Source organism: Cavia porcellus, unplaced genomic scaffold (assembly GCF_034190915.1).
Source record: "Cavia porcellus strain 051 isolate PalLab524CR breed Dunkin Hartley unplaced genomic scaffold, mCavPor4.1 scaffold_24, whole genome shotgun sequence".
NCBI classification, from domain to species: domain Eukaryota; kingdom Metazoa; phylum Chordata; class Mammalia; order Rodentia; family Caviidae; genus Cavia; species Cavia porcellus.
Genome location: NW_026947507.1, coordinates 13,329,298 through 13,353,562, shown reverse-complemented (window position 1 = coordinate 13,353,562; position 24,265 = coordinate 13,329,298). Strand labels below are relative to the sequence as shown.

Genomic DNA, 24,265 nt, shown 5'->3' with positions numbered 1-24,265 from the left:
AAAGCTGGGATTGGAAGTCCCATTTGATCCAGCTATTCCACTTCTGGGCATACTCCCAGAAGAACTAAAAAATCATGCCACAGTGATATTATGTACAACTGTGTTTATAGCAGCACAATTTGTAATAGTCAGATCTTGGAAACAACCTAAATGCTCATCAACTGAGGAATGATAAAAAAAGATGTGGTATTCAGAATGGAAAGAATTATAGCCAGCAACCCCTCAAACAAAGGACTTATATCCAGAACATATAAAGAATTGAAAAATATCGAGCCCCCAAATTCAAAGACCCTCTGAGATGAACATACATTTCTCAGATGAAGATATACAAATGGCAAATAAATACATGAAGAAATGTTCACCATCACTGGTCATTCAAGAAATACAAATTAAAACAGCATTGAGATTTCATCTCACTCCAGAAAGAATAGCTGCCATCAAGAAAACAACTGATCACAAATGTTGGCAAGGCTGCAGGGAAAAAGGAACACTGCTCCATTGTTGGTTGGAGAGTAGACTGGTGCAACCACTATGGAAATCACTATGGAGATTTCTTAGAAGACTAAGATTTGAAGTTTCATTCAATCCAGCTATTCCTCTCTTCCATATTTTCCCAAAAAATCTGAAAAGGTCATGTCATAGTGATATATGTGCACCTACGTTCATAGCAGCACAATTTGTAATAGCTAAATCTTGGAAACAACCAAAATGCCCATCAATCACAGAGTGGATGAAAGAGATGTGGTATTTTTATACAATGGAATATTACTCAGCTATAAAAAAGGATGATCTTGAGGCCATCTTAGGTAAATGGAGGCAACTTGAGACTAGCCTTGTAAGTGAAATAAGAATCATATTTATAAATATCACATTGTGTCTCTAGTGTAAAAAGCAGTAAGAACTGTAGGAGTAATAAAACCCAAAATATGTAATTGCTATTGTAAAAAAGAGAGGAAAAGAAAGTGCTGTAAAGGATATAACGGCATGTATGTTTAAGTGTGTAAGATAGATGACCATATTACTAAGTTTTCGTTGGATCATTGAGCAGAACTGTTTTCAGTCTCACTGTTTGAATGTGCACTTTGTATGCTTTAAGTTTGTAACTTAAACAACTATTTCTAAGATGACAGTATGTAATTTATAATCTAGTGATTTCTTACTGTTTATTTTTTGTGAAATTCTGTATTATTACTACTCTTTTTTTCTGTTTTGCTTTTTTTTCTTCTTTACATAAAACTTTAAAAAAAGATGCAGTATTTTTATACAATGGAGTACTACTCTGCTATAAGGAATGATCACATTGAGATATTTATAAGTAAATGGATGCAACTCAAGACCATACCCATAAGTGAAATAAATCAAACTCACATGTATGAATATCACATAGTCTCCCTAGTGTAAGAAATGGTAAGAGTACAAAAGATACAAAAAACTCAATAAATACAGTGAAAGGATAGGAATCTGCTTAAAAGGGAAAAATAATATCTCAGGGAAGATGAGGGGAAAAAAAAGGAAAGGAAAAGAAAAAATATCTAAAATTTATATGAACACAGTATAGCTAAGATGATTGTGCTACAAATTCTATTAGTTCTTGAAAAAAATAGTTAACATTCACAGGACTGGAACAATTGTGCATATTATTGTATGGTGATCTGAGGAGCTGTTGAAGATCATTATGTAAAATAACAACCCCAGATATGCTCACACCACCTTGTTTCGAAGGCCTACATTGTCAGTGTTTGGGGCTCTTTGCTATTGTTATTTATTTGTCTTTTTTGCTTCATGTTTTTCTAGGAATTTGTTTTATTTTGTTTTGTTTTTCCCTCTAATACAGATAGGTGTACATGTAGAGACTTATACATGCATAGAACTTCTCCTAAAGAGTTTATGAAAATTGATTATATAATGCATGATGAAATGAACAGCTACTTTGAAGAAAAAGAGACACTATGGTACCCAGTGCGGATTCCATAGCATCTGTGAAATCCAGCAGTACTATTATTCTTTGTTCAGAGTGATTTTAGTCTGTTTTGTATTGTTTAATTTCAACCTACACGAAGGTATGGACAGCTATTTTGACAAGAATGAGAGACATTATGGCAGCCATTGTTGGTTTTTCTATTGTTTGGTTTTCAAGGCCTAAAATGTCTTTTTTTACTATGTTCTGATCAGTTTAATACGATTTTTTTGGTATGAATTCATTGTGTGTAAAGATATCTACAACTATTTAGAAGAAAACAAGAGACAATATGATAGACAGTGATGATCTCCTGTTGTCTTGCTTTGAAATCTGTGTCACTTACATTGTTTTCTTCTGATCTGCTTTGTTCTGTTTTGTTCTGTTTAGTTTTACCCTCTTTAAAATAAAATTTTAAAAAAATTACTTAATGGCTTTGTGTCAGGAAGCTGTCACTCTCAGATGCCTGGAGCACTTGATTTTGGATGCTTGAAATTTCAGGGTTGCACAAGTGAGATTCTGTGTTCAGGTTTCATTGATTCACTAGGGAACTAAGTCTCTGAGGGCTCTTGCCTGTGTGAAGTTTAGCAGATAAGTTCTGGTTAGCCAGCTGTTTTCCAGATGGGTCTGGTCTCCATCACTGGTCAGCTCATTTGTAACTGATTGGTTGGGTGAGGAGAGATGGGCAGAGAGGCCTGCAGATCTGCTGTTGGCCATTTATAGCTTTTAGGCCCAGGAACCATGCCAGAAGGACATGTGGCCATCATCCCAGTTCCCTGAAAGCTGTGAGGTGCCCTGGAGCTTTGGGGACATGCAAGTCTCCCATTATTTTAGGAATCGGTCCAGATTTCACTGCAATATAAAAAGTACTTCATAATGTCAGACCCATTTGCCTGGCTGAAGTGGGTTAGAAGGAAAGAGAGAGAGAGAGAGAGAGAGAGAGAGAGAGAGAGAGAGAGAGAGAGAGAGAGAAAGAGAGAGAGACAGAGAGACAGAGAGAGACAGAGAGACAGAGAGAGACAGACAGACAGACAGACGGACAGAGGGACAGAGAGACAGAGACAGACACAGACACAGAGACAGACACAGACACAGAGAAATGGAGGCAATTTAAAGGAGACTTAGTTATTGCCAATTAAGGAAAGTAAGCCAAAACTTAGAAATAGGGCCTCAAAATGACCACCTATCTTTTCAGCACCATGTTAGAACACTGTCCATTTACCTTGTTTCAAAATCAGATTAAACTACTGATTTAATGGTCAGAGTCTATAAACTTCGCTGTCAACTGGTAGGGAAACTGATAAGTTGAAAATTATTTTTGATGGATAGAGAAAGCAGTTCGCCAAATTATTATTGAACTCACGACTTCGTGGTTGCCTGGCAAGTACTTACACTGCTGAGCTAAACCCCCAGCCCCTGCCCCAAATTATATTGTGATTATTCTCTGTGCTGTTAAGCATTTCTGCATCACATATTATCATCCCCTCCTTTTTTCTCTTCCTGTGTGTATTTCTCCAGATCTCCTGCTAAGCAGCCTGGTCAGCCTCCTGACTCTTCAGTAGTAAATTAATTTAAACCTTGGCGTAGTTCTCAGGAAAAAAATGTAGTGAGTACAGGACAAAGTTTTAATTTGAAAATTACCTTCTGACAGAAGCATTGGAACTACACAAATCTGCATTCAAACTCTGACTTCTCTTCTCAGCAGTTAGGTCTCAGAGAAACTGTAAAATTATCTGTAAGCCTCAGGTTTCCCATGTAAGTGTCTACACTGGATATTAAATGAACCGATGTTTATAAAGATTCTGATATACAGCAAAAGAGACAGAAGGGAAAAGAAATGCTTCTCTTTTCTCTTTTCCTTCTAGATGTTCTTATATCACTTTTGTTGAGTGTGTGTTCACAGCAAGTAAGAGGACGTGGTCTTCTGTGAGCCTGGACCCATGTCCCCTTCTTTCTTAGTCCACAGGGAGGAGAGTCTCAAGCCAAGACATTAGAGGTGGCTCCCATGTGACCTGTGGAGATAACCTCTCATCCACTTATCCCTTTATTAATACTAGTGGCCACTGAGGTTCTGGGATTCTGAAGATTCTTTTGGATCTGTGTTTAGTAGTGTGGAGCTTGACAAGGATGACCGCTGTGTTGCTTGACCAACACTTTGGCGAGCCTGTGTGCTTAGAAGCCACTGCCCGGCTCTCTCGTGCGGCCAGGACTCAGTGGGGCTTCCTCGCCTACAATCTGCTTTATCTACCCCCAAAACTGCTCATGTTATGGCTTACTTCCACGTGAGCATCATGTGCCTTTTCGTCCCCACTGAGCCATAAATATCCTGCAAGCAGACCCTTCAGAATGATGGATTAAGTTATGCACATCACAAACTCTCTCTTTTCTGGCAGCAAGGTGGTAGAATATACAGGGGTGCTACTTGCTGAGTACCTGTGTGTAGTAATAGAGCACAGAGAGCACCAGGCTCTATGCACTGAATGTGTAAAATACTCAACAGACTGCGAAGGCCCACTGACGTCAGTCCAGCAGGAGCCCCCGGCCCATAGTTAGCATCGAGGAGAACAGGAAGGTGGTTCTCAACTTCCTCTCTGTGTCTGATTCTCTTTCAATGAGTCTTAGAAGTTTGGTTGCAGCTGGCACATGCCTGTAATCCCAGGACTCAGGAGGTCAAGCAGGAGAATTATTGCCAGTTGGAGGTCAGCCTAGACTACAAAGTGAGTTCAAGGCCAGCTTGAACTGCATAGTGAAACCTTGTTTCAAAAAGATAAATAAGTAAATAAAAATAAAGAGTTAGAAAAAGCAAGAAGTCTGGTTGTGGACTGGCTTGAAGGAATGCAAAATTTTTTTCAGTCACTTCTTCATATACAGGACAGGCACCGGGAGGCAGGGTGCTAAACCCAGGCGGAAAGAGCTGGGTCTTGGCTCTCCCACCTACCAGTTGTGAGAGTGAGGCTAAGGTATTTAAACCTTCAGAGTCAGTGGTCTCTTCTATAAAATGGGGGGGACAATACCTATGTAATATAGCAGAGCAAAGAATAGAATAAGTTAATAGAAATACATCACTTTAACCAGTGCTGGCAAATGGGTATTAAAAACATCAATTCTTGTCCTTTCTCCTTCCTTTATGTTAAATAAATATCTAAATTCAAAGACAGTATCTCACAAACATGACTGGAGACAGCGCCTGAGCACAGGAAAGCAACAGCCAGATGCAATGCGGGCAATGTGCTATCACCCCCTGCAGAGGCCTGTGCAGGTTTCTGAGCTGCATGAACCTTCCCCTGAAGTCTCCTGGGTAGGACTTGATGTCCAAGACCTTAATAGCTTGTCCTGCTTTCTGTCAAAGTCCATCCTCCCTGTGTCTCATGTGGTCATGTGTCTCAGGAGCAGCACTGCCACAGAGAAATGTGTGTGCATGTTCAGGCACTTATATTTGAAAACTCAAGGTGTGCTTCAAATTACAACTAAGAATTTGGGATAGAGCTGAACAAACACCAGGAGGTATCCAGGCAAGGTGGTGCACACCTGTAAACCCAGCACTCTGGAAGACTGAGGCAGGAGGTCCCAGGTTTTATTTCAGGCAATTTAGTAACTTAGTGAGACTCTGCCTCAAATTTTTTTAAAAAAAGTATTGGCCAGGTGTGATCGTACACACCTGTTATCCCAGCACTTGGGAGGCTTAGGCAGAATTGCTACAAGTTCTAGGCCAGCCTGAACTGTATAGCAAGACCCTGCCTCAAAAAGACAAAAAACAAACAAAAACCAGAGGGCTAGGGATGTGGCTTAGTGCAAAGACCCTGGGTTCAACTCCCATTTAATACAAACAAAACCTCCCCAAACCAGGGATGTGAGCCAACAGCCTTGTAGACATGCTTCTTCACTCATGGCTATATTATAAAAAGATAAATAATTATACGATTTTGTCTAAGCACACATACCATGAGAATTATGACTCCTCTGAGCCACATTAGTGCCTGCACAAGCTGCTACTTGCAGAGCAGTCTGGATTGTTGGAGGCCGTACTAAGTCATAGCTATCATCTACTTTGCTCCTAAAAGAGGACAGAGGTTAAACTTATTTTTAAAGGAAAATAGTGACCCACAACTATTAGTCTTTAGCCTACACTGTAAGAAGATAATGAGAAATGTTCTAACAATGCATAGATTGGTTGAAGAAAGTGCTTCATTTTCTCTAGGGAGGGTCCTAACTTGGCAGTATTATCTGGCTCATTTTTCTCCCCATCTTCTCTCATTTTAAGTACTGCCTAGTTATAGAGATGATGAGTGTGTACCTTTTCGCATACTATTCAAAGAGGTTATTTCTTGGTTGGCCCTGTTAATTTTACCAGTTGAAGATCTCATAAGATAATTGCATGGCTTGGTTTAGTTCTGCTCAGGCCTTCACTATCCAACTGCAGGGGCATCATGCATATGACAGACTTTGTGAATGGTGTTTCACAGAGCTCAAGGCCATGTATTTAAACTGCAATGTTAGTGGTATTGAACTGGGCAACTTACTTCCAACTTACGCCATGTGGGGCTTAACCTGAGACTACCTCTCTACATCTGTAGTTCTTTGTAGACTTTTCTATCAGAAGCCAAGGCCTTTGCTAAACACACACACACACACACACACACACACACACACACACACACACAACCACCACCACCACCACCAGTATACTGCTAACATCACTAAGAAAACCCTCCCTGTTTCCAAGGTAAAGATGCAGTTCCTCATCTTTCTATGACTTCTCCACTTTGCTTGAAAAAGAAAAACAAAAACACAAGAAGAACATTTCTTCTTGTGAGCCCAGCACTTATCCCTCTGGTGTCCCTAAGGGCAGAGCTTTGTCAGCAAGAGCTGACCTGGGACTCTTGTGAATGGCTGCTGGGGTTCCATTCACATGGAAAGGCAAGATGAATGGAAAAGAGATGACACTGCTACACAGACTGATGTGTTATTTAATGATCCAAATTTTTACATTTGGCATAAAAAAGGCTTCAGAGATGGCTAGCCCTTCAATTGTGTTGGGACCAGAATTAGGAGGACATAAAACTATCCCAAAAGTCCAGTTTTGTTCATTTGCTGTACATACTGTGCTCTTCTGCTTTGCTGACACAAACCAGACTACAATACAGTATTTCTGACCATCACGTGTATGGCTTTTGAGTTCTTGTGTGTAAGCAAAAGAAAGCAGATTTATAATTTATTAAAAGAGCATTTATTTAAAGGCTATTTTCTGCATATTCTGTCCCTTCCCTCTCCTCACAGAAATAAAGTATTAACCTGTAAATTTGTTGCTTGTCAATTTTTTGTGCCAACCCATCAATTAAGTCATGGACTCTTATGTATCCTAAATGCCTCTTGATAAATCTCATGGAAGTAGAATATTTTTTTTTTGTCTTTTTCCTTTTTATCGGTACCAGCGAAGTAGAATATTTTAAGAATCAGAGAAAGCAGGGGTCTTTTTCCATTTGCTAGTTTGATGGGGTAACTGCGCCTCAGCATGAATGCTGGGAGCAGAAGAGGAATGAAAGAATGGGGTCCATGGCTGGCCATCTCTGTGTCCGAGGCAGTCTTAGAATTATCAGTTCATGTGTTTAGTGCTAGCAATCTGCTTGATATACCTTAACTCTCACAGAGTTCCTTGTTGGAGAATATGTTCCTTCTTTTGTGAGTGCGAAGGTCCTGCTGTGGTCCCTACACTCTCATTCCTCTGAGTTCTCTGCCTTAGAATCCCATTTAACAGCCCTGGTGACTTCTAGACAAAGCCCTGGGCATGTGAGGGCCACCACCATCCTTAGCCTTTTGGTTGCTGATTTCTAATGCAGACCCGCAGCTCATCTCCCATCTCCACGACTCCTGTCAGTGATTTTGGTACTGGCTGGAAACTGTCCTGTCCTGTCTCCTTGATCAGTTTCACTGAGACTTGAGACTCATGTGTGCAATTTAGAACAGTACTGTACTAATTTCTGCATTTTCAAATCTTGTGTCATTGTTCTCCATGGGAGAAAAAAAAAAAGGTGAGGGGCATCCCAGCCAAAAACAGCAATACAAGCAAAAGTTCTGAGAACTTTTAAATAATCATGCGTGTGTTCTGATACATTAAGTACCTTATACTTTCTGAGAAAAGGGTAGATGAAGAAGCAAATTTTCCCAATTTATTAAATTATAGATTCTCCTTTTGCCAAATATTTATTGATACCTTTTAATATAATTGTTCACTAAATTATGATTAGGAAAATGCTATTATTTATTTCGCTTCACCATTGTCCAACATAAAAAGGAGTTTTCTTGCTCTCCACTGAACATAAAAAGGAGTTTTCTTGCCCTTAATGGAACATTTCCAGAGTTCCTCACCCAAAATTACTTAATCATAATCATTTCCTCCCCGCAGTTGACAATCTGTATGTCAACGCTTGGAGACATGATTTCACCTATATTAGAGCCTCTTGATTCACCTTAGGACCCATTATTGGTCCTGAAACAAGAATAACAGTGAGATGGCTAAGAATCTGAGACACTTACTTGAATGAGTCAAGAGCGTCGCTGACTGCATTGGCAAAATTGATATCCGTTGGGACATTTTTATATTCTAGGCAATAAGTAGGTCTGACACCAAGAATCTCAACCTCACAGCCTAAGAAGGAAAAAGAAGGCAAATGGTTACTCTCTTCTCTGATTAATAGAGGGTTATGAGCCTACATCATTAGTCAAAATAAAATTTTTGTACATTTCCTTGAACTAAATTAGCTTATTGCGGATAGGTAATGTATTTAATTGCAATTCTGCTTAATTGGAGAAGTTCTTAAATGTCATTGCTATGTAACATTGGTCTCCCAAGATAGAGCCCTGGTAAAACCTGGATAGTACAAACAAATAAAAATTAATTATGCACAAAATTACCTCAATTAAATTTCTATCTTAGAGATTTTTCATAACTAAGTCTTTTGGTATGCCTTTGCCTATTATGGAATTTAACGTTGGATAGTATCTGATTAGTCAGACAATTACAAAATAAATACTTCATTATCTTCTGGTATTATAAGACTGGCTGTGCTTAGACACATTCCACTCAATTAGTAAGAAAAAAAGTTAATTTTAAGCAAGAATTTTGAGCCATGACCCTGTCTTTCCCAAAATGCAGTAAAAGAATCAAAGGCAATCAGTAGTGATGTGTGCTCAGTTTCTCTTCCCCAGAGTCTTGGACAAGCAGAAGACCCTGAAGAGGAGACATAATCATATATCAGAACACAGAGCAGGAGAGGGGTGAATCAGTCTCGGTTTACTTTAGTTGAGTAAATATTTATTTGGCACCTCCTCTGAGCTAGTCACTATGTTCAGGCATAGTGGAAACAACAATGAATCAGTCAGGGTCTCCTTCCTGGAACATCCCAGAGTCAAGTCTGGTGGAAGAAGAGTGATGGGTGCAGAAATGTGAGAGACATCCCAGGCAAACACCGCAGCACAAGCAAAAGTTCCGAGAACTTCTAAGCAACTGTGCATGTGTGAAAGACAGCAAAAACTGTGACATGCCAGACAATGGGTGTCAGGAGAGCAGACGTTTCTCTTTCTCTGTCTTGTAGCTGGGAGAGTAAGACTCCCCAGTAGAAAGGAGTCAAAGTAGGACAAGCAGGACTTGTGGGAGCAAGGAGGTGCTTGTCAGAAAGCACACAGATCTTACTCCTGGATACCTCTGCCAGCTGGTTCCAGCTGGTTTGAAAGATGGTGGGGCAGCTGTCAGGCAGAGTCCCTACATCTGGCACAGCTTTGCAAGACTGGAGTGCTCTGTGGGAGAATCACCCCGGACTGCATTTTCTAGGGTTCAGGGAGAACAAGGTTCATTTAGGAAAACTGAAAGAACTTAAAGATGGAATCTCTCTTGTCAGTGGGTGAGGACAAATGGGCCATCTGACCCACGAATAAACGTTGCTCATGGCTTCTGGAGAAATATTTATTATTGTAGGTAATGCCAGTGGAATCTTGACTGGTTATATTAACACAGATACCTGTGTTTTATCTATCAAAGGCTATTCATAAATTTTGATTATTCTTTCAAAATTATTTACTCTATATCCACCCAGTGCTTAGTATCAAAAATAAGATATCACATCCTTTTAAAAAATTAAGAGCCTTATACTCTGGTATCTCCAATACATGGTTGTGGGAGTTTTCAAATAATGGAATGTTGGCCGTGACTGGAGATAAAGAAATAGCATGTCTTTTTTGGTAATTGCACATTACTACAGTATCAATCATAAATGTTCTTGTGTAGTCAACAGTAAGTATGTTTATTAATATTAACAAATTTCATTCCTTTTGACTATAATGAATTTGGATTCAGCATTGGCATAATATTATAACTCACCTGAGAATTTTATTTTGGCCTTGGTTTAAAGTAGTATGCAAAGTGTTTTTTATTGATTAATAACATGCAAAATTGTGTAGTGTGTAGTAAAGGTAGAGGCAATATGTGGCAAAGTACAGATGTTATTGCACTGTGATAGAGTTTTTATTTTAAAAAATTATGCAGATATACTTCGGAAACATAGCAGGTTCAGTTCTAGACAACTGCAATAAAGCAAATAGCCCAATAAAGCAAGTCACATGAACTCTTTGGTTCCCTAGTGCACATAAAAGTAATGTGTACCATTCTATACTCTATCCAGTGTGCAATGTAGCATAATGTTTAGAAAAGTGCAAACCTTAATTTTAAAATATTTTTTTGCTGAGAACTACTACTAACAGTCTCTCGAGCTGTTGGAGATGGGGTTATAATAGACTCATCCAAGATGGGGTAATAATAAACTTTCAGTTTCTAAGGAGCATAATATCTTTGCAGCACAAAGAAGTAAAGCACAATAAAATAAGGCAAGGTTATAATTAATTTTAACTTATTCAAGGATCATGACAGCATCTTATCAAAGGCTGAGGGCAGAATAGGAGAAGCCAGAGAAATCTTCAAAGTGCACAAACTCAGGGCTGGGGATTTAGCTCAGCAGCATAAGCGCCTGCCTTGCAAGCAGGCAGTTGTGAGTTTGATCCCCGGTACCGATAAAAAGAAAAAGAAAAAGTGCACAAACTCTCCCCTGAGTGAAAGGGCCCGAATATCTGAAGTGAGAGGAAGGTTCCAAATGGCGGATAATTCTGAAGAGGAAAAAGACTCTTCAGTGACCTCAGAAGTTGACGGCATAGATTCCTTCTTTAAAACACCAAAGTTCTCCATTGGGGAAATCCTAAGACCTGCTAGAATCATAATTCTTATCTTTGTTCACATATAGACTGGTATTAAAGTGAACATAAGTAAATATTCAAAAAGTGCAAATCTGTTGCAGCTACAAACTAGGTTTGATTTAGGTGCCATCCCAGAGGACTAACACAGGAAAATATATGGAATTTTCCCGGGAAAATATCTGATACTGTACTATAGTTTTTCACAAAATAAATAATATTATTCTTCACATACAATAAAAGTGATCAAACACTCCAAGAAACAGTGAAATGTGCCCTATAATTAAGAAAAAATAGTGAAGACACTCTGACCCACAAATACTGGCCTGAAAATGCAAACATAAATGAAAAAATTTATAGGTTATTGACTAATGTAAAATTAATAACAATATATGATAGAATTTACATATACAACTAAAATTACATATACAACTATAATTTATGATAATAAGAAATAGTAAATATGTATATGGAAAAGTGAAATAATAAATTTAGCACTGTACTTGAGCATGGTGACACACACCTGTAATCCCAGGCTGAGGTGGGAGGATAGTGAGTTTGAGCCCAGCTTAGAGAACATATAAATTTATTTTAAAGTAGAAAATGAATAAATTAAGAATGTATAAAGTAAATACTAAGGGAAAAGCCCTCAAAATCTAAAATCAATTAGGAAAGATAAAATACACGTCTAAAATTACACTTTTCAACTAATGGGAAAGATCAGGAAAGGGGAACAGAAACAAAAGCAAGACAAAATATATGAAGATGATAGACTTGAGTCCAACTGTATAAATAATTATAGCAAAAATAAATTATCTAAACACTTTGTTTAAAAGGCAGAGATGGCAAACTGGATTTAAAAATGAGACTGACATATTCTGTCTACAAGAGAAGTGTAAATACATTGATTTTTAAAAAGGAATGGAGAAAAAGCTATGCATGCAACATTAAGTACAAGCAAGTTGATGAAGATATATTAGAGTGGGTTTCTATAAAATATCAATGATAGTAAAGATAAGTAATACTTATAACTTCTTGGTAGGATATTTAAATGAAACAGCCACTTCATAAGTCTGTTCAGTGGCATGTTATAAAGTCAAATATACACCTGCCCAATCAGACATCAATTTCACCCATTAGTATTTACACAAGAGAAATGAAAATGTGTCTACAAAAGACCTGTGTAACAATGTTCATAGGGCCATTCAAGGACTGAAGCTAGAGAGAACAAGGCCACACAGGAAGCAAGCCCATGCATGGGCTGCCACCAGACTGGGAAGAGCCAGAACCCAGGCCTTCCAGTGTAGGGACCGGCAAACAAGAAGCACTAATCAGCCCATACACACACATCATAAGCGATGGGCTTATCCAGAGAAACACAGGCTGTGATGATAGCTATCAAGGTGAAATGCATTTGGATTCCTGTGGTGCTTTGGTGTGTCACTAACATTGCAGATCTAGAGCCAATGGTCTGATCATAGGTTCAGAGGACAGTGATATGCAGTGTGGCATCTAGGGGGGCTCTCCTTCTGAGGGTTGCAGTCATTGTTGATTCTTTATGGTCTTGTTTTGGAAGTTCTGTATCATTTCCAGTGTTTTGTTGGGTTGGATTTTTCTTCTCTTTTGTTTTGTTTGATTACGTGAATCTAATGGCAGGAGCAGCTATTTCAAAAACAGCAAGATATATGATAGTAGCAATTTTGGATTTACATTGACTATTTTGACTTATTTTGAAGTTCTTTATTGCATTCATTATTTTATTTTTTATAGTTTCTAATCTAGTCTGTTCTGTTTGATTTTTACTATGTTTGAAGTTATCTGGAGCTATTTCAAAGACATCAAAAGACATTGTGGTAACTATTGTTAACTTCATAATGCTTTGAAGCTCTGTACCTCTTATACTGGTTTGTTTTGATTGGTTTTATTCTGTCTTATCCTCTTTAAAATAAAATTTTAAAAATTATAAAAAGAATGTTCATGTAATTTTGATCAGAATATCTCCAAACCGGAGATAATCCAAATAAATAAGGGAATAGGAAAACATATTTTGGTATATTCATCCCACAAAATACTATACAATAGTTGAAAATACACTTCTGATGCATGCTACAAAATAGTGCATTTTAAAAATATGTTGAGAGAGCTTCCGGGAGAACATGGCGGACAGATAGCAGCAGCTATGGAGGCTCTCTGAAAGACCCAGCTTAGAATCCAGGAATGGTGCAGAGTGAGAAATCCTAAGCCAGAGGAGATATGCCCTGCTGACCCAAGAATGAACGGGGCTGAGAGAAACCAACTGGGAATGCAGTCCTGATGCTATAACAGGAACAGATAAAGCCTCAGTGTGGAAGCTGGAGCCCCCGCCATTGGAAGCCGTGATTTTGGTTTCCTGCCACCGCTGCTGCATCTACATTGGCTCCGCAGGGAGAGAGACGCGCGAAAGCTCTGAGAACGGGAATTGGTGAACGGAATTGAGAGCGGGACAGGCAGGGAGCTGTGCATTGACCTGCGGTGAGTGAGAGAAACTGGGACTCTTGCATGGTCTAGGAAGTGCCAACAGAGGACATCTTGGGACCGGGCAGACTTGCGGGAACAGGGCACTGTAGTGACTTCAGTCACATATCCCCCTCTCAAGCAGGATTGGTGAGCAGTGCCTAGCTTATGTGACGCGGCTGGCTGAGACTCAGTAGGCTAGCACAACCCAGGTCCCAGTGCCTGAAGGTGACCTGAAGGGGCAGGCCCCGCATAGGCTGCCCAGTCCGTAACTCTCTGGTGCGCTGCAGTGGGCGGGAACACCTAGCCAGCACAATTCAATCAGACTGTGGCCAACAGGGAAGGAAGCTGGGCCTCCTATATACACTTGCATATATAAGGAACAAAGAATATGGGAAGAGGGAGCAACAAGAAAGGCTCCTCGGCCTCCAATCCTGAGAAACAGGCAATAGCAGACACAGCACGAACAGACATAAAGCACTATCTCCAGAGCCTCATAGACGAGTTCAGGAATGAAGTTATTAATCACATGAAGCTAGACATAAGCAGAATAGTTAGAGAAATGCTAAGCAACACCCAAGAAAAAACACATGGTGGAATGAAAGAACAGAAAAAGAGGGGAGAATTGTTTGATGGAGAAAATGGAGAAAACATAGAATACGTGAAGCAGGTTCAAAGAGATTACCAGGAAACTAAAAACTCTATCAAAAGCTGGCATAACAGCTTGAAAGAAACTAAGGATAGATTATCTGAACTGGAGGCCAGATTTGTAATATGGGAGCATGAAATGAAAAACTTCTTAAAAATAACAAAGAAACAAACAGCAATAATACAAAGACTAGAAGATGATAAGAGGATCTATAACTTAAGAATTAAGAACATAAAAGAAGAGGTAGGGACACAAACAAAAGAACTACAAAAGCTACTCACAGAAATAATCCAGGAGAATTTTCCTAATTTAGCAAAAGGTAAAGATACTCAGATATATGAAGCATTCAGGATCCCAACCACCTACAACCCAAACAGAGCTACACCCAGGCATATAATAATCAAAATACCAGAAATCCAATATAAGAACAGAATATTAAAAGCTGCCAGAGACAAGAAACAGATCACTTACAAGGGAACACCCATTAGAATTACAGCAGACTTCTTGGTACAAACCATCAAACCACGAACAACATGGGACAAAATAATTCAAGCTTTGCAAGATAATAACGTCCAGCCAAGATTGATATATCCTGCACAACTATCCCTGGAAATTGATGGAAAAACAAGGTGCTTCCAGGATAAAGAGGAACTAGGAGAATATGCAACCACCAATTCAACTCTACAGAGAATACTGCAGGATATTCTAAAAATGAAAAATACGAAGAATCCAGAAATAGTGGCAGAGAGGCCACAATGAATGGAGCAGAAAACAAAATAAAGAAGACAAACTGACAACTAATGACAGAAAAAGAGCTCAACAGAAATGAGGCAGAGAAGATTGGATGATAGGAACAGCTATTTTGGAGAAAACGATGTCATAATAGGTAATGCTGATTTAGTATCATCATTGATACTACATCATTGATGCTACTACATTGAAGTCTCATCAAGCTTTTGTTGTATCTTATTGGATTTTATCATATGTGATAGTATAGACAATAACTTTTATAGACAAGGAGATTATACAGAAACCATTGTTCATTTTCTGTTAGTTGATTCTAAATACCCTGTAATGCTGTCATTCTCTTGAATGGTTTTACATTGTTTTGATATATTTGATGCTACAGTATACAAAGTTATACTCAAAGATTTCAAGGAAAGAGACAATATGGTAACTACTTTTATGTCGGGATTATCTTGTGGTGTAACACTATTTTGCTTAAATGATTATGTTTTGATCTGTGCTGTTTTGTTGTTATGCCCTCTTTTATCTCAATCTCCATTTTATTATTTATTTTTTTATTTTTATCCTTTTAATTAAGGGAGAAATAAATTTTAAAAGTAGGATATATTATAGTAACCCACTTTGATTTACTATTAACTTGATTTGAAGCCCTGTATTGCTCTCACCATCTTGTGTTTGACTGATGTTCCTCTATTCTGTTTTGCTTGATAGTACCAGATTCGAAAGTTTAGGCAACAGCTGCAAAGATAATGGGATTCATTATGACGCCCATTCTGGTTGTCTATTATCTACTTTTGAAGACCTGTAATGTCTCCAATGTTTTGGTTTTGTTGGTTTCTTTCTTTACTGTTTTGGTCAATTTTATTATAACTGATGATATAGGCAATTCTATTAGAGATAGCGGGAGGCATTATGGTAACCATTGTTGATCACCTTGTATTATGTTTTTACATTATCTATTATGTCCACCCTTTGGATTTGACCAACTCTGTTCTGTTATGTCACATTTGGTTTTACTCTCTTCCAAAAAAAGTAATAAGAACTGTGAGAGCAATAAAACCCAAAATGTGTAATAGTCATTGTGCAAAAGAGAGGAAAAGAAAGTGCTCTAAATGATATAACTGCATGTATATTTAAGTGTATAAGATAGATAATGATATCACTGAGTTTTGTTGGATCATTGAACAGGACTGTTTGGTCTCACTGTTTGAATGTCCACTATATAAGCTTTAACTTTGTAACTTGAACAAAAATTTCTAAGATGACAATATGTAATCCATTAACTAGTGATTTCCTACTGTTTTTTTTCTGAAATTCTGTATAACTTATACCCTTTTTCTGCTTTTTTTTCTTTTTCTCCTTAAATAAAATTAAAAAAATAAAAATAAAAATAAAATATTATGCTGAACAGAAGAAAGCAGACCCAACAAACTGTATAAGGAGGATTCCATTTTCATGAAGTCTGAGAATGGACAAACAATCTGTGACAATAAGAATCAGAAAACGTTTGCCTCTGTGGGTGAGAAGTAATTGGCTGGAAGGAGAAATAATGATGAAAGATGCCTTATTTTGATTCGGGTGTTAGTTATAGAGGTGTGTGCAGTTTTCAGAATGCATCAGACTGTACTCTTATGACTTATCCATTATATTGTCTGTAAATTTTATCTAAAAATTTTCAAAATAACTTAATTGAATGCTTATCATGTGTATAATATGGTTTTAATATGTGAATAGTATTAAGAATGGTATTGTGTAAAGATTAATAAATAATTTGTTATTGATTGGGTACTGTGTACCAGGCACAATACTTGCTGCTTATGTATTTTCTTGATTTGACCCTCATAAGTCCTGTAAGGTAGTGGGTAACACCTCAGTTTTACACTTCAGAAACTGACTCAAGAGGATTGAAAAGATTTTCTCAGTGTCCTAAGGCACGCACCGGGAACAGCCAAGATTTGAATCTAGTTCTGTGTAACTCTAAAACTACAGTTATCATCTTAAAATAGTAACAGTTTCTGGTAGCTTCTGACAGAATTTATACTTAATATACCATTAATAATCACTCAAGTTTACCAGGAAGTAAGTGAAAATAAGGAACCTGAGAATGGTGCAATGATGTTTTAAGATAAACAGCAATTAACAATGAACCAATAAAGTTCAGTCCAAGCTAAAAAAGTTGCAGTAGTTATGTAAAAATATTTTATTAAAACACAAGGTATGTACATAACATTTTAAATTTTAATATTTTGAATACATAGTTCCAAATTATTTTGATATGTAGAGAGAAGCAGGGAAGGACAAAAAGAAGTGATGACCATTATAAAATATTTCAGTCTAGAGACTGACTTTAAGGATTTGAATATGCAAAAGAAAAATTTTATGCACAGCTATCAAATCACTAACAAAGAATGACAAAGCATAAAATTGATCAGATGGCAAAGTACAGGAAAGTGAAAAAAAGAAAACTACTGAGAAAATGCCAATACAGAAAACATAAAAAAGGAGGAAACTAAGTGCATTAGTTTCAAAATAAATGTGAATGATTTCAAAGGCTTGAAACAGCTACAAATCTACATAAACAGTTACGAATGTGCAAGATTGCTTATATATCATAGTATGCTCACACAAAGAAATCTTGAAAATATAAAATGCAAGATTGTAGTCTTGGTGGAAAAGTAATAACAGTTAAAATGTAAAGAATAGAGATATAGAAGATTTGAATGGTAGTGTCAATAGGCTGGATTCAATAGATGCTGAAAATTCCATCTTATTATCACAGAATGTACATTTACTCAAACATAAACATTGGAAAACTAGTCATATCCTGCTTCATAAATAAAAATCTCAATAACCTCCCCAAAGCAGAAATTTTACTTGCCACAATGCATATTATCTTACCACAGGTAATAAAATTAGGAATTTAATTATAATAGCTAAAAATAAATCCAAGCACCTCTAAATTAAAAGGAAAACTTTCCTGTAAATTGATGTAAAAATGAAACAAAAACTTCATTTACAGGCAAGTTATTATGAACAGTGAAAATTCTGCATCTTAAAACTTCAGGGGCTCCATTTCATTTAGGTCTGGAGCAAATGAGGAATGTTGCCCTCACTACTGTAATCTATTACCTTTATACAATTTCTTATCAAATAAGAAGTGAACTCTGGAAATCAAGAGGCATGCATGAGAGTTCCTCTATGAGAGCAAGTGAATTTTTTTGTCTGTAACCCTGATGAGATACTCATATTGCTCTGTACCACAGTACAGTAATACACATACTCATGGAGGAAACAGATCTGTACCAAAGTATGAATATACTTTAATGCACTTAAAAACTCTTAATCCAGCCTTTTCTATGAGTTTTTAAAGTGCTGATTAATAATCCATAACTTTATTTCATGGTAAACCGTGGAACAATGACTGTGTGGGTGTCAGGAATGCGGGCAGTGGGGAACACTTTACAAGAGTTGTACACTTCGTGGATCAACAGCAGGATGCGTGTGACAGCGGTCCTACAAGATCATATCACCTAGTGGTGCTGCAGCCATGATTTGTGTAATTACACTCTATAATATTCGTACAATGAGGAAATTGCCAATGACACATACATCTCTGCCATTAACCAATAGATTACTATATTGTCTATTTTCACACATACAGTGCCTATAATAAAGTATAATTTATAAATTATGCAAGAAAGAGATTAACAGCAATAACTAATAAAATGAACAGTTATAACAAGTCTATGGTGATTTCTGTGCATGTAGTCTCTCAAAGTATTTACTGTACTTTCGCTTTCTCATTTAAAGGAAAAATTTTAAAGTTTCTCTTAGCATACATTGAATTACCAAACTAGTCATGTTTGGTGGCAAATATTGAGTAAAATAAGAGTCACTTGACTGCAACCAATGCAATATCACGACATTTGATTCAATAACCAGAATATCTTCCAAGAGAATAAATCATGAGTCTGAAGCCAGTGTGGATACACTAGACAAAGTCATGGTTTGTGGCTCTGGTGGAACGGAACATGAGCATGCCTGATTTATACTACTCAGTAGGGCGTAAATTGAAAGCCAATGAAATTTTTATTTCTAGAGTTTTCCCATTAATATTTTTGATCACAAATAACTAAAATCACGGAAAGCAAATTGCAGGTAAGGCAAATTGCAAGAATCCCACTATGTGTGTGGGATTCTTGACGTGGATTCTTGGGTAGCACTCATCCACTGAGACTAGGGTGGTTGGGCAGAATTCATTACATTTTTATTATATGCATGCTTTGCCTAGCAAGCCATGTCTAGGAACACATCTTAACAAACCAAGATTTGTAATACGAAGGCAACAGTTTAAACTTGTGGGAAGACAGGTGTGGTTTAATAATGGTATGTTCACATGAGGAAATATCATGCAGACTCAGAATAATGATGTCATTTGCATTTATTGACATTATGAGTGGTAGAAGACCAAAATAATTTGTAAAGGGTGAATTCCTTTTCATAAATATTTAAAGCACACTTAAGTCTAAAAAAGAGTGGAGTAAATAGAACGAAACGTGAAAAAGGTCAAGAACTAGTGACTGGCTGGGTGGACTTGGGGAAGGGGTGTCTAAACAGCCGTCATCCTCAACTTCCCTGTTACATTTGTATGTCTTAAAATAGAAAAAGGAAAGCTTTCTGACTTCCTTGGATTCCCCTGTGGACCAACAACTGGCATTGAAATCTGAGAAACTGAGAGTGAGAAGCTTTATTTCATCACAGGAGATTATTTTAAAATGTTATTAATGCATATTTATTATACTGATTAATGGATTTCCTTTGGCAGATTCATTCATTCACGTAATATGCTTTGATCATCTCGGTCCTTCCATTGCCTCCTTTTTCTCCCCTTCTGCTTCCTTCCCCTCACTTATCCTTCTCTGATAGTTCCCCTTCTGCTTTCATGGCAACTCTCTGTTATGTTTTTAAAGATCTCATATACGAGAAAAAACATGTGACCTGTTTTTCAGAGTCTGGTTTATTCTATTAATGCGATGATCTCTATCGATTTTCCTGAAAATGACGTGATTTGAGACTTCCTTATGGCTAGTTAATATTCCACTCTGTATGTATGCCACATTTCTTTGTCCATGTATCTGTGGATGAACATAAAGGCTAAATCTATAGTTTAACCATTGCAACTTGGTCTGCAATGCATATGGGCAATAAAGAGAGTCTGAGTTTCAAAAATGGCATTGTTAAGCCTGCGAACCACATAAAACACTTCTTATATAACACAAATAAATCCATATATTTACCCCCTCTTAATATGTTCTCTGTTATTTGCAGTAGATAACTCCTAATTGATAAAAACAGATCATAATTCACTTTTGTATTTAATCATGTTTTCTTTAAATTATCCAAAATAAATCCTTTGTTGCTGTAATAAGAAACCCAAAACTTACTTTTTAGTGATGTTTCCAACTTACTTCCAATATAGCAGTTAAAATAAAAACCACCACTGTATGACTCTATCATTGGTCCTTTAGACATTTGACCTGCCTCTGGTTTTTAAATATTATGGACATCACTGACACAAACATTTGTGCACACGTTCTTTGGTGCACTTAGGTCTGATTTGTTAACAAAGTATAGAATTGTTAAATTTGGAGTATATGTACGTTCACCTTTATTAATACCAAGGAGTTTTTCAAAGTTCTTCTATCAATTTGTTCCCATCAGCAGTTTATGGGAATTTTGGTTCCTGTATTTTTATCAGTATTTAGATTTGCTGGATTTTATAAAGTAACCATCTTCCATCATAGTGTGTGTAGTCGGTGTTCTCCACAGAACCAATAGAACAAACAGATAGACAGACAGTCAAGCAGACAGACAGACTTCTCTCAAACTGCCATCTGTTGCTTCGCTTCAAATTCAGGAAAGTTGGTGCTTGTTGTTCAGTCTAAGTTCAAAGGCCTGATACTCTGGAGCACTGAAAACAGATGTCTGTGCCAGCTGAAGCCACTAGGCAGGAGGAGATGAGCTCCCCGCCCTTTGCATTTTGTTCTGTTCAGGCCTGCAGTGGTTGGACAAGGCTCACCCACATTTAGGAGAACAAACAGTTTTACTGAGCCCACTGATTCACAGCTCATCATATCAGGAAAGTCCTTCACAGACACTACCCCAAAACGTTTAATATGGGCACTCCCTGGCCATTCAAGGTGACACATAAAGTTAACCATTACCGTGGGTGTGAAGAGTTATATCATGTTAGGATTATTTTGCATATTCTAATAAATAATGACGTTGACTATCTTTACGTATGTTACCATTTGAATGACTAATTGTGTACAACTTTAGCTCAAATCTCTTCTATTTTACTACCCAGTTGACAATTTTAATTATAGGACTTGTTATGATTCTAGATATGAACATTTTGTTTACTGTATCTCTGTCCTCTTTGTGATTTTTTGCCCTTTTGAAAGTCTTTTCAAGAAGGGAAGCTTCTAATTTAATGATTATTTCATTTATCATTTTTCTATATTATTAGTGGCACTTTTTCTACCTACAAAATATTTTTTTTTTATCTTTTTCATTTTTCTTTATCGGTACCAGGGATTGAACTCACGACCACCTGCTTGTAAGGCAGGTGCTTATGCCGCTGAGCTAAATCCCCAGCCATACAAAATATTTTTTAATTCAAGGTTGCTTTTTATTTTTAAAAAGAAAAAATAAAAACAATGATACAGAATTTCAAAATAAGATAAAAGAAGATTAACAATGGGTAACACATCATGTATTGTTATTTTAAAGCAGTTGCTCAGATTATAAGATAAAGAAATGAAAAACTGATAAAAAATGTCAGCAAAAAGCATTCTTTTCAATGAACTAATAGAGATAAGCAACACACACACACACACACACATTCCTATCCTCCCTCTTTTCTCCTTTCCTCCGTCTCAGTTGTTCTTTCCTTTCAAGCAATTTCTTCTCCTTTAACTTCACAATATCTATTACACATTTTGAATCGTATTTATTCTTTTAGTTTTTCACACTAGAGAGACAATTTGATGCTTAACATGTACGTCTGATTTATTTCACTTATCAGTATTGTCTCAAGTTGTATCCATTTACCTATAAAAGCCTCAAGTTGATTATTCTTTATAGCTGAGTAGTGCTCCGTTGTATAAATATACATTTTTTATTCATTCATCAGTTAATGGGAATTTGGGTTGTTTCCAAGATTTAGTTATTACAAATGATGCTGCTTACACAGGGGCACATATGTCATTGCAGTATGATGTTTTTAATTCTCCTAGGAAAATACCCAGAAATGAAATAGCTGGTGTGAATGGGACCTCCAATCCTAGTTTTTAAAGAAATCTCCATACTGATTACCACAGCTCGTATACTGGTTTACACTGACCAACAGTACAGAAGGGTTCCTTTTTCCACTCCAGGATTTGTTGTTTGTTGACTTCTTCTTGAGTTAGAAGAATTAGATTGTTTATTTTGCTTGTTCTGTTTTCCTGATGTGAGAATTCACCACCATAATTTCCCCTTAGGCTACTTTCGTTGCCTCTCACAGATTCTGGTATCATGTATTTGCATTTTCATTTGATCATACATATTGTTTAATTTCTTTTTTAATTTCATCAGTGACCCATTGATTGTTCAGGAAGGTTTTACTTAATTTCCATGTGTTAACAGAGTTTTTGTGGTTTCTTTCACCATTAATTTCTGATTTCATTGCACTAAGGTCAGATAACACGTACGGGATAATTTCAGTTTCTTTGTATTTACTGAAGTAGTTTTCTAAGGGCCAGTAAATGGTCTGTTTCAGAGAATGATCAGTGTGCAGCTGAGCAGGAAATGTATTCTGATGTTGTTGAGTAGAACGCTCTACTAAGTCCATTTGTTCACACGTTTGGTTCTGTTATTCTATTTCATTGCTGATTTTTGTCTAGTTGATCTATCTGTGATAATGGAGTATTTGGACAATTGTGTCACTGCTTATTTGATTTTTTGTCTCTATTGATATTTTTCTTGTATAGTTAGGTATTCCATATTTAGTGCATATGTATTTATAATTGTTATTTTGGTGCATATGTATTTATAATTGTTATCTCTTCCTCTTGAATTTTTTCCTTAACAAGTGTGTAATGACCTTCTTTGCCTCTGAATCATTTTTTATATGAAGTACATATTGCCTGCAAATAGAATAGCTACCTTGCTTTTTTTCTGGGTTCCTGTTGCATGGAGTATTGTTTTCCATCCTTTGACTTTCAATTTATGAGTTTCTTTTTGAGCTCAGTGTGTTTTTTATATACAGTACATTGTTGGTTCTTATTTCTTGATTCATTCTCCCAATCCATTTCTTTTAATTGGTGAACTGAGGCCATTTACATTGGTAGGATAACTGATGTATGTTGCTTATCTTTGTCATGTTATTTTCCCTATTTTTTCCCCTCTGTTTAATTGCCTGCCCTGTCTGCTGTTTTCTTTCTGGTTTTGTTCTTTGAATTGTGGGCATTTTTATTTCTATGTAGATATGGATCTCTACGTATCTTTCTTTGTAGTGTTAGTTTTGAAGTCATGAATTTCTTCAGTTGTTCTTCGTCATGGAAGTACCTAACTTCTCCATTAATTTTGAAAGATAGTTTTTCAGAGTACATCAATCCGGGTTGGAAGTTGTTTCTTTCAGTGCTTGAAATAACTGTATTTCGAGCTCTTCTTGATTTGAGGGTTTTTGTTGAGAAGTCAGCTGTGATTCTAATAGGCTTCCTTCACAGGTAATCTGTTTCATTTCTGTAACATATTTTAATATTCTGCTTTTGTGCTGAATCTCTGGGATCTTGATTATTGCGTGTCTGGGTGTAGATTTATTTTAATTATGATTGTTTGGAGTGTTATCCGCCTCACTTATCTATATGTGAGATTCTATTTCCATCCTTGGGAAATTTTCTACTATTACTTTAGCAAGTAAGTTTTTTGTGTGTCCTTTGTGTTGACACCTGCTTTTTCATGGACACTTATGAGTCTTACATTATTTCTCTTTACGTGTTCTTGGAACTGTTGAATAGTTATTTCATTGTCCCTTGTTATTCTTAAGAGATCTTTCCGTTTGTGATCACTAGCTACAATCCTGTCTTCAAGATCTGAGAGTCTACTTTTGGTTTCATCCAAGAGGATTTTCGAGCTTT

The 24,265-nt window shown here is 36.9% G+C and overlaps 1 protein-coding gene across 2 annotated transcripts in view; it reads right to left on the bottom strand.

Moving 5' to 3' along the window:
• Positions 1-24,265, bottom strand: part of Enpp6 (ectonucleotide pyrophosphatase/phosphodiesterase 6) — a 125,399-nt gene that overhangs the window by 35,576 nt on the left and 65,558 nt on the right. For both annotated transcript variants that reach the window (XM_003469173.4, XM_013151608.2), the window contains exon 3: positions 8,492-8,603. In XM_003469173.4, the coding sequence (XP_003469221.1) occupies positions 8,492-8,603 (112 nt within the window). The remainder of the gene's footprint in view (positions 1-8,491; positions 8,604-24,265) is intronic.